This window comes from Gymnoscopelus braueri (assembly GCF_963280865.1).
Source record: "Gymnoscopelus braueri genome assembly, chromosome: 9".
Classification (NCBI taxonomy): Eukaryota; Metazoa; Chordata; class Actinopteri; order Myctophiformes; family Myctophidae; genus Gymnoscopelus; species Gymnoscopelus braueri.
Genome location: NC_137610.1, coordinates 26330692 through 26342771, shown reverse-complemented (window position 1 = coordinate 26342771; position 12080 = coordinate 26330692). Strand labels below are relative to the sequence as shown.

Below are 12080 nucleotides of genomic sequence, written 5' to 3'. Positions count from 1 at the left end.
AGTGATAAGTCAGCTAAAGGAGACATCTTTGATTCTTGTCGGATCACCTGGTTGAATTGTTATTGAATTGAATGTTAAAAAGATCAGATCAGAGTTTGTCCTCTCTGTGTGAGATCAGCAGTGTGCTTTCATGTCTCTCCCCTGGTAGAAGTACTTTCTCCTCTGTGAACTCCTTCCTCCCCCGTCTGTCTCCTCGTTCTGTCCTATTCCTGGAATGGTTGGACCGAGATGTCTGGACAAGAGGCACACAGGGGCAGAGAATCGTGTGTGCGTGCGTGCGTGCGTGCGTGCGTGCGTGCGTGCGTGCGTGCGTGTGTGAGTGAGAGCATGGCCCACCCAAGGGCCTGGCAGCAGGAACTGTTTACAATCAGTCGGCATCTCTTCTAGGGTTAGAGCCATATTTCGCCAAACCAATATATCAGCCCCATACTTTCTTAAGCCATATGTATACGTATATATTTTCTTTTTTGACGTACAACAAATAGTGAAAATAGCAGATATACGAGCTGACAACACATCATGATGCGATGTTATATTTGAGTGTATTTGTATTTGCTGCCCAAAATACTGGGGATGCCAGGTTGATATTTAGTTCAAACAAATCTGCATTCGGCAGGCATGTCAGTTGCAGCTTATTGGTGAATACATTGACTGAAAGATTCCTCATTTAAAAGTATTGATCGACGTTGATTTATAACCATGATTTGGCCGATCATTAATTCCAGTGTTTCATTCAATTCCAAACGGATTTTGTAGTAGTGTCTTTTGTGTAGTTCTATTCACCTCAACAGACCCCAGTGGAAAGTTTCTGGGTCACACGACGGTCTAAACATGGTTCCATGAGCTTTTCCACACTGAATAGAATTCCAGGGGACCTACTGAATCCATGTGTTTTTTGGCACTAACGGAATTAAGTATAGGCCTTTTTAAACATCAATTATTGGGACTTTTCCCTGTGAATAATTGATTTTTAATATGAAATAACAGCCGTCACCTCAACACATAAACACAATGTCATTTTGTCCCACGGAATGGATCCAGATGGCCGAAAATATAACCTACCAATGCTAACAAAACCTTTGCAGTGACAGGACAAAGCAGCATGGAGCATAGCTTTAATATAAATCAATTTATCGTCTCTGTCGGGTGGAAACCTCACACGTCCAACACAGTTACTTTTCAGGATTCAAATTCAAAAATAGCAAAAGTAGCAGATCTGCAAGCTCGAAACACTTTTGATACTTTTGCCGACAATAACGTTATGCTCTGTATACTAAAATAAATCCTAACTGCATTTGAAAAAACGGGTAATTATCCTAACAGGCTCCCTTTCAATGAATGTTTTCTTATTAAGACATAACCCATGACACGCCTACTTTGATGATGATGAGACAATGAGACACACACACACACACGGCTCACAGCGGGACAGTGCTCGCGTCGCCCTCCTGTTCCCTCGGCTTCAGCAGGTTTTTTTTTACTGTTCCACCGCTGCAGCACCACACGGGCCACCACAGCATGCGCCTCGGCCGCATGGGAGTGCGACCGCATCGTCAACACCTCTCTCCCATCAGTGTAGAGCCCAGAAGAGACGTGACCGCAGTCCCTCTGTTCTTACACCCACCCACATCTGGCTGATCTTTATTGGCTGCTCTCAGGATGTCTCTATCTCCCCCCCCTTGCTCCCGGGGTGGAGTGCTCTCCTCCTCCTCGGGGCACACGGACTGAACTTGTCCCTTGGCCTCGTCAGAAAGGCCCAGAGCCGTCGTTTCAGAAAGAAACTGGAGGGTGGCACAAAAAGGGACCAATTAACTCATTGACTGCCAGAGTTAAAACATCATCTACCGTCCCCTTGCTTGCGAAAACGGCGATTTTACTGTACCTTTGAGAAATCAGGGAATATTCTCTTTGACCTCCTTCCTCACGGAGATCGGCTCATTACACGCACGGGGGTCCGGTGGTGCTTGGATCATTCACACACAGGCTGCGGTGTGTGGGCGTTTGGACGACGTCTCGTCAGAAGTCGTTCTTGACAGTGAATCAGTTAAGCCCAATTAAGAGAAAAACATAGATAAAATAACCCATCCACAACGCGTTGTGAGCTTGTAGATCGGCTATTATCGCTATAAAAAAAGAAATCAAATTGATGTATGGTTACAGACTAGAAAACACGTGACATGTAGATGGACTGGCATTGATTGGGATGCACTCAGTGCCGATCTAAAACCAGATTAAAGATGCCCAAAAAAAGTGGAGAAAATAAGGCATGAACTAATTTAATTTGTGGTTAAATGTGAACGCTAGGGGGTGGCAATGGCCATCCCTCTGGGACCCAAATGTCACCCCTGGAAAAGGCCTACAATTCATTCCCACCTCACAGCAAACAAGTTTACGTTTGCGTTTTGGTACCACTTGGAACGGCGTCTTAAGGCTCCCAGCAGGTGGCCGCATCGCGAGTTTCTCCGTGACTGAACACAGTTGAAGTGTGGTCACCCGGGGGTGTAGTCACATTACAGTACACACAGCTCAAGTACAGTACGGCCAGTGTAGCGCGGTTACCCCTCGCAGATGCAAAGTCAAATCCGATTTAACTTCTGAGTGATGATGAGGAGGAAAAAGAAAGGTGATCCTAGGTGCGCACATGAGGGCCTTACAATGTGTTTTTCTTGTCTCTTTATTCTGAATGGAAGTTGCCATTTGAAGGCGCTTACGTTACGATTTTGCGGCGGAACTTTGTCCGAACCCGCGCACCTGTCTCGAAAGTAATAAAAATGTCACTCCTCCTGGCTACTGTCATTCTGAGAGGGGATAAGATCTGATTCCAGGAAGACCAATTGCATTCTGTCCGTTTGGGTTACTGAGAGAAAAGAACTCGGTGCAGCAGATGTAAAATAAAACTCAAAACTACAACTACAAAGCCTGCAGTTCAATTACCTCTTGGATGTCAGATTGGCTTCTTTTTTTTTGTCCTTGAGGTCAGTAGCGCATTCTTGTAGCCCGCTGGATTGTCATTAACCACAGATGGAGGCAAAAAGCATCCTCACTGTCTGTCACATGTCCATGTCTGGGCCCGATCATGTCCGTCTCTTGGTCTCGGTCCAGTCCAGTCCAGTCTTGCACCGTAAGTGCAGCTCTCAGAGCGGCAGGTTGAATCAGCCTTTTGTGTCCTCAGCTGCCAGCCCATGCACACACCACAATGTTCTATTCATCTCCCGCTCCGTGGAAAAGCGACGTGCGCTGTACTGGCACCTTCCTTGTTTTCATCAAAGGCATTTTAAACACATCAAGCCAATGTCTTTCTCTACTATAATCTGACCTTATGAATAATGGTGATTTCACTTTGCATTTCCAAGCCTGCTGGACACACATTTTTCCAAACAACATTCTTTTGCTGTTCAATATGGAGATTTTTTCTTTTCTTCCCCCCTCTGTTTTTATTTGAGTGTAGTGGCTGCATGCTCAGACTGTCACAGAGCAGAAAACAAAAAAGGTCACACGTCTTTCTTTGGATCTCTATTTCCATGTCCTCTCAGTCTCTCCCTCTCTCGGTCTCTCTCCCTCTCTCCCTCCCTCTCTCTCTCTCTCTCTCTCCGTTTGATTTTCCCTCTCTGGTTCTGCAAACAGGATTACTTCTGGGGCTTATAGATGACTCCACTGTTGACTGTCATACGTGTACACACACTTGTACACGCGCATGCAGACATACACATGCACACCCGATGCACACTCCTTCCTGGAACCGACTGGGGCATCGAATTTGAGCTTAATAAGGAAACACACACATAAACACACAGATGGGGGGAAAATGAGAAGGGCTGGTACAGAGTCAATGACAACATTTGCCTTCTCTTCTTGACCCCCCCCCCCCCTTCTTGCCTGTGTCTTCGAGAGGGAAACTGTGGGTGTAATGGTTCGTTCATGTGCGTAAGAGGCATATGTTTACATGGCTCAAAGTATGGGGCTTCGTCCCAATATTCCTAGATGCCGGTTCCATTTCATTGAGAGCATGGCGAGGCCGATGCCAAAACGATGGAAACTCGGCCAGTCCTTTAATTTGTCGTTTAGGGTGCAGGCTAGCTAACAGGCAGAGAGCTTCGGGAGGCACTGTATCTTTTTTCTCTTCTTTTTTTTTTGCCAGACTTTCTGTGTTTTCGTCCTTTTTGTCTGGTCTTCAGTGTTTTCCATAAATCACTCATTTCGCATGTACGCGCGCCGCTCATGCGCGGACACAGAAATAGAGGCAGACCCGCAGGAAAGTTCATTTTGGCTCACGGAGCAGCATTGAGGCCAAGGGGGAGAGGCTTTGCTCTGCTGCGGCGTGATGTATACATTACAAACGAAAATATGAACGCTCTCTGCCAGCACTCTCTCTGACTGCGGAAATGTGTCCGGCAGACGCAAAGACACAGAAACACACACACACACTCACACGGGGTGTGGCCTGCTGCCAACAATAAGAAGACTTGTTTAACGTGTCTCAGTGCTTTGTTGATTCCAATCTCTGGGCTTTGTTGTTTTTGTGAATCGCGCTCTCAGAGGCCGGTATTAATCTTCATGCCGTGTTTACGCAAGGTGTCCAGCAACAGTGCCGTATAACTGGGGATTGTCATGCGACAGCATTCACTCTCACTCTGGCTTGGAGGCTTGTTTGGCTCATCGCTGTAGTCCCCCTGTTACCATGCCGACTGTTCATGGCAGAGCGGTGCTATCTTCCACCTCCTTCCTCATCTCTTCCTCAATTACCCCCCCCCCCCCCCCTCATTCCTCTCCACCAGGCCTCCTCCCACTGAATCTTGAATCGAATTTGGGATTTGTGCGTTCCTCAATGGCGAGTGCCGAGCGACACTGAGGTCCTTGGCAGTCTCTGTGGTTTCTAGGTGATTTTCTTGGGTTCTAGCCGCTATCTCGCTGTGCCTGGCCGAGCCGGTTCCCTCTCGACTCGGGTTATGCTCCCGTCTCTGTTCCCGTGTTACCGTGCCTCGCTAGCCCTCTGTGGTTTGCGCTGCAGTTGTCACCGCGAGGCAGGGGCAGAAAGCAAGGAGTTTTTTTTACTCCCTTCATTTGATTGAAGGTTATGCAGTTTTCATCCCTAGCTGCTCCCTAAAAACTGGTATCAGAGAGTTGAGAGCCAAATGGCCAGGCTTATCGACTAACTAATATTCAGACCTGTGTCCAGTCTGACACTCAATAATAGTAGTTTCCCTAATAGTTATGTTTTGGATAGATGCAGCCTGGTGTCTGCTCCTGGCCGGTATTGTGGAGAGAAGTCAGGTTGGACATCTCAGCCTTGATTGTAGCCCACATGCCTAAAGATTGGGTGGCAGGTTGTAAGTTAATACCCCCCAACTCTTGAGCCATGTAAGCTAGCTGCAACCTTGCTGGCCTAGCACTAGAATCCTCAGCAGGGTGTGGCGATGCTGTAGTGTAGATGGTAGAAAAGTATGTTTAAAGGTATACCATGTAACTTCTCTAGCTTTCTGTTTGTAAACAAGGATTCAAGCTTGGCCCCTCCCCCCACCTCTCTCTGTCCGAGAGAAAGAGAGAGGGGGGAGGGGCTGGGGAAGCTTGCATTTTCATTAACAAATATTCAAACAGCAGTTTGAAATGGAATCCTTTTGGACACACCCCTTGCGGTGTTATTGGCTGGAAGCTCTCAAAAGGTAACGCCCCAATACGTTCCTGTTTACCAAAACACCTGAAAATGCCAAAATACAGCAAGAGGGCAGTGTTTTTTCTGCAGATAAACACCACCACACTACTCCAGTGGCTGATAACTGCTGGTATAGAGCGATATTTTTGTTGAGGGGCGGTTTTTGTTTTGTTTTGTAAACACAGGGCAAAGTTACACAGTATGCCTTTAAAACAAAACGGCAATGAAGAAAACCCCATCGAGCAGGGCAATCGATTGGTCTCAATCAAAACATGACTATTGTACTGTATATCTATCTGAGATGATTCAAAGCAGCTACAGTATGTTTAGGCTAGCTGTGTGTGTGTGTGTGTGTGTGTGTGTGTGTGTGTGTGTGTGTGTGTGTGTGCGTGTGCGCGCTGCCAGACGCTGTTAGAGTAGAGTGCTAAAGGTCCTTACACACCGGCGAATATACGCAAAATTCGGACTCGTTCCGAATAATTAAAAGACGCTTTTTCGCTTCGCTTTTCCGCTTTTTCGCGCCATGTACGCTTGCATTGACTTTATAAGGTTTTAAAAAAAAGCGTATTATTCGCACGAAAAAATCGCCCCGGTGTGTAAGGACCTTAATTCTGACAGTTTAGCTAGTCTTAAATGTTTTTTTTTTTTTTTTTTTGTCGACCTGCGTGTAGTGCACTCGGTACAGTAGGTGCTTACTGTTTGGGCGATGTTTGTAGTGGTGAGCGTCGGGCAACTTGCGTGTGAGAGAAAAACTCAGCCACAGGAATTCCTTCCTGGATGCCCAGTGTCCTTCCAAACATTGCTTTCATTAGTTAAAGCCCCAGCCAATGGCCGGCTCCCATTCCTCCTTGCCCGGTGCCTCGGTTTGGGGCACTCTTGTTTTGTTATTGTTTGTTGTTTATTGATTGATGTTGCCGTGTTTGTGCTTGGTCTCCGGAACGATACTAGTCAGCCCTGTAAACCAAATATGCGCTTTGGACCGCGCACGCACACACACACACACACACACACACACACACACACACACACACACACACACACACACGTACACAAACAAACACAAACAGTAACATATGCAATACTGCTGCTGTGGTCAGTACAGTATATAGCATTACTGTTTAGTTTTTTTGGGTGCAAAGAGGAGCATGTTTTGGTGCAGACGAGGCCATCTCTGCTCTGCATCTTAGGGTTTACATAAACTTGATGTTGTCCCCCCTTTGAGAATTGAACCATGCTATGTGGTAATATATGCATGCATGTTTCTCCTGGTATTTTGGGGGTTGGAGACAGACAAAGTAACATTCTCTGCACAGCCAGACCATTCCTTACGCCTACACGCTGACCCCAACCAAAATATTTCACATTTTTAGGCAGTACATTGTGTGACATTGTCTTAGTTCAAAAACCCTACATTCAGATCATTTTAGCTGATGTTTGCTGGCCCATCTATGATGCTCTAAGATAATTGCTGGATCAAGCCGGCCCCTTCTTTTTCAGTACTGGGTGAGTGGTAGCGGCTGGCAAAACGGAGAATGTCAGTTGGTGAAATCTCACAAGGTGGATTTCACAATTGTGGCGAGGGACATTCTTGCGGCGGTCAAAGCATATTTATGACAAAATTTCAAACAGGCGGATTTACAGTATTTGGAGCGCGTGCACTGGATGTGTTTGTGTGATGTTCCCCCCAAAGTGGCTTTAACCCATTAAGACCAGGAACGCATACTGTGTCATTTTAGATTTTTTTGGGCTATAACCATTATTTTATACTTTGGGCCTAATCAAAAATATTTGTTTAAATATTTATTTTAAACATTTTGTGCACATCTTACCTAACCCTTTGAATACATATCATCTTTTTGAAACAACATTTTTAACTCAAATCTTTGCTTCTGGAGATCCCTGGAACAAAATATTCGCTACAAATGTTCGCTTGACAAAATATATATTCAAAGACTTGCACACACAGCCAAAGAAATCTAAAATGACACAGATACTTTCCCGGCCTAAATGGATTAAAGTACCTCCGAAATGCACAATTGGTTCTGTGGTCGCGTCACACAAATGAGAGACATTCTAACGCAGCTCAGCGTCCCATGTACACATCGGTGGGGGCCATTTGTCAAAGCCGTGCGCGTGTGTGTGTGTGTGTGCAGCGTGTGTACATGCATGTACATGCATGCTGCTCGCTCGTGTACAGTGTGGGTGTAATATGGAGGTGCATGCTCACAGTAGTGTATGTGTGCCTGTGCCCATGTGCATCCGCATTTTCCCGCCTGAAGGCTGAAGATGGATATATACCCCCCCCCCCCCCCCCCGTAAGACAATTATTGCCAATTGATTTTTTATTATTTTGGGGACGATTAATCTGCAATACATATGCCATAATCGGCACGGCAGTACAGCTGAGTATGTTGTGGGTTGTGCCAGTGAAGAATCGGCCAAATCTTCTCTGCCAATGCCAAAGAGCTTATTATTCTGCTGTTGCTATATTGACTCTTAACCCATTCTGTGTCATTTTTGGGTTTCTTTGGGCTATTCAAAAATAGCAGCTCTACAAGCTCGTAGCGCGGCGCCGTACGAGCTTGTAGATCTGCTATTTTTGAAAAATCTTGGAACATTTGTGCAAATCTTTGAATATATATATTTTTTAAGCAAATATATATATATCAAATCTTTGCTTCTGGAGGTCCCTGGAACTAAATATTTTTTACAAATGTTGGCTTTAAAACATATATATATGTATATATATATATTCAAAGATATACAAGCTCATATGAGCTTGTATATCTGCTATTTTTGAAACTAAAATGACACAGATACTTTCCCGGTCTAAATGGGTTAAGGTCAAAACAACACTCTTTGGTGTCGTCTGGTAGGATCGGATGAATGACGTCTATCAGTAAACAAGGAAGAAACAACACATTTGGCAGTTTTGCAACGTCTTCATTTAACAAACATAGTCGGGAGCGTAGGAGGAGTGTGGAAGAACCATACACACAGCCACAACAGTCTGGCTGGCACCTCCCTAATCACGCTGGTCACCAGCCTGGTCAGTCACACAGTGGGAGTGCTGCTGTGGGAGTGGGGATGGCATTCCACTCCTCAACCAGGATTTGTCACAAAGTCGGCCAACGTTGCTGTGTTGGTCACTCTTAGCACGAACAGCACCGCCCAAGCTGATCCCATAAGTGTTCAGTTGGGTTAAGGTCAGGACTGTTGGCAGGCCATTCCACTCTCTCTCTGCTCCCAAATGCTGGAGGTAGTCTCTGATAAACCCTTGTTACTGATAGACTTCAATCATCCAATCCACCAAACTACACCAAAGAAGAGCAGAATAAGCTGTTTGGGGCAGAGAAGATTTGTTCCTGCCTTTTTAAGGGTTCCCACCCAGTTGCGCAAAGAACTCATGACATCATCCGTACTCCATTATATTGCATTTATCGGAAATGCCGAAACGCTAATCAAAAGGACGGGAATCTAATCCTAAGCTGCGATGTAGGCTCTAGATAGATAGAGAGATAGATATGAGACAAAGAGGTATAATCAATGATATGTGTATAATTATGCTTGCACTCTTACGCGTGTGTGTGTGTGTGCGTGTGTGCGTATGCATGTGCATGCGTGTGTGTGTGTGGCAGGCTGATAACAGACTCTATGCTGGGGTCTAGTGATGCATTAGGCACGGCCAGAGATGGGCTGGTTCGGACTAAATAATGGATACCATCTTCTGCTTCTGAATAAATGAAGACCAGAGAAATGGAGAGAGAGAAGAGATATTGAATGTGTGTGTGTGTGTGAGAGAGATAGAGAGAGAGAGAGAGAGAGTACGAGAAATCGAATGCCAGAGAGGGAGAGAGCGGCGCGTTTGTGTAACTGGAGGAGAGATATAGAGAGGGGGGGCAGTGGTGGCCTGAATTCCAAATCATCCTCTTCCTCCTCCTCCTCGCTGCACCGCTGTGGGAAATGGAGAGAGAGAGAGAGAGAGGAAAGGTTTAAAAACACGTTGGCTCGTTCACACATGACCTGCAGGAGGCCGCCGGTGAATCCATCCCACTGTGTTACCCATTGAGACCTGAAGCCGATTCTACATGTCTCCTAAATCTCAACAGTATTCTGAAAAACGTATGTTTCTATATCAGTGGTGCTCAAACCTTTTCATGTCAAGGACCCCCAAAATTATATGTATTTGGCCGCTGACCCCCATCAAAATATTTTGTTCCAGGGACCCCCCAGAAACAAAGATTTGAGTTAAAAATGTTCGCTTTAAAAATATATATATTTAAAAGATTTGCACACATTTTCACGTTTTTTCAAAAATAGCAGATCTACAAGCTCATAGCGCGGCACTCGGTATGCTATGAGCTTGTATATCTGCTATTTTTTAATAGCCAAAAGTGTAAAATAATGCTTTTTAGCTCAAATCTAAAAATGACACAGTTCCAGGTCTTAATGGGTTAAAAACTAAATCTAAATCAAATGTAGACAGAGGCACGTCTTATCAGAGAACTTCTGTCCAGACAAAGTATGGTTGGTAATGTGGAGTATGTTAACCACATTAAACCCCCCAGTGTCACTTATTTTGGGCATGGTAGGCGAAAATGTATATTATTAATCAATTAATTCATATTAATATTCATTGTGAGCTTGTAGATCGGCTATTTTTGAGCGTCTTTGGAATAGCCTTAAGTGGTTAATTATTTCTACTCATCACTCCATCTCTCTCTGTCTGTCTCTGTCTCTGTCCTTGCCCTTTGGGCTCCATCAATCCATCCCTCCTTCCCTCCATCCATCCATCCCTCCGTCCATCCAGGGCCAGGGCCAGACGTTCAGCTTCCCAGACCTCTTCCCGGCGAAGGACGCGGCGCTGGAGGAGGGCTCCATGGAGGCCCTGCAGGAGAAGTTCATGGAGGACGAGAAGCAGCGTCAGAAACCCGACCCCACCCGAGGAGGGGTCACCGACTGGTTCGGACTCTGAAACTGAACCCGCTGACCCGAGAGTGGCCGCGCGCGTGCACAGATGATCTATTGATTTACGGCGTGACTCGGTGATCTATTGATTTACGGCGTGATCTCATTTGCAAATTCTGTTTGTGTAAGACATTAGTCCAAGTGTGTGTGTGTGTGTGTGTGTGTGTGTGTGTGTGTGTGTGAATGGTAAAACATATAAATGAATTTGTGTGTTTGTGTGCGTGCGCACGTGCGGGTGTGTGTATTGTGTGATTGAGAGACTGGAGATGCATGTGTGTGTGTGTGTGTGTGTGTGTGTGTGTGTGTGTGTGTGTGTGAGTGTGAGAGAGGCTGCAGTCCAGTAGTCGGAGCCAGAACAGAACCACAGTAGGAGGAGAGTGGCTCGGGTCCATGTTTGTAGAGACCAGCCCACCGTGCCGAACCTCCATCACCTCAGATGACCCCTCCTCCTCTCCTCCTCTCCCCTTCTGCTCCTCCTATTCCGCCACCCAACTCCCTTTCCTTGCACTCCTCTTCTTACCTTCCTCGGGCTCCTCTTCCTGCCCTCCTCAATTCCTTCCCTTCTTTCCTCTCCTTTAAACTCGTCTTTGTTACCTCCGCCCCTCCCATCTCGGTTCCTCTCCATCTGTTCATCTTCTTTACCTCTTCCTGCAGATTACATTCTTCTTCTGCTTATTTCTGACTCTTCATCACAACCTTCTTCTCCATCACATCTTCCTTCCTCTGCGCCTCCTGTTCCACTGGCACCCCCCCCCCCCCCATCCTCCCCCCTCTCCTGCAGGCTGGTGGATGTTGTTGGTGTGGGATCCCTCGTACCCCCGTTGACACGTAGCCAGTTGGACCGCGCCGCCTCAACAACCCGCAAGCCCCCTTTTCCTCTTTTATGAGTTTGCCTTGGATTAATTGACCACTTTAGGTAAACAACAATTGAGATGTTGTTTCAATAAAGCAACAACGTGGAATTTCGCTGGAGCGTTCCGTCCCACTTTTTCTTTTTTTTGGCGGGAGCAAAGCCTCTACTCTCTTCACTCTGAAAAGCTCCTCTGAAGAAACTGTATGCGTGCGTGTTTGTGTAACTTATGGGACATGGCAGTGAATTTAGTCACATTTGTAAGTACTGTTTGAGTGAAAAAACAAACAAATAAAAAGCTCACTTGTCAAAGAGTGCTCTGCCTTGCTCACATTTTTTCTCATCACCTCATCTCCCGCGGCCTGCTGCTGCTGCGTTTGGAGAATGCCGGGCACAAAAAAACACCCCTCAAGCAGCACCGCACGTAACAGTCTGAGTGTGCGCGTGCCAATGTGGTCTGGTAGCTGTTTTGACAAAGTAATGATCTGTGTTTGAGTCGGGCCACTTGAGGACTGTGTGCTCTTACGGTAATAGGGCCCATGTAGGGGGGGGGGGGGGGGGTTGAAGGAACTTTAACTGGGCTTCACTCAGACCCTCCATTGTGTGCGGAGA

General features: G+C 46.1%; 1 protein-coding gene across 1 annotated transcript in view; it reads left to right on the top strand.

Moving 5' to 3' along the window:
• The window catches only part of mrpl23 (mitochondrial ribosomal protein L23), a 53735-nt gene extending 41952 nt beyond the window's left edge, over window positions 1-11783 (top strand). The window contains exon 5 of the mRNA XM_080437805.1: window positions 10461-11783. Coding sequence (XP_080293931.1) covers window positions 10461-10625 — 165 coding nt within the window. The 3' untranslated portion in view covers window positions 10626-11783. The remainder of the gene's footprint in view (window positions 1-10460) is intronic.
• Window positions 11784-12080: the final 297 nt, after the last annotated feature.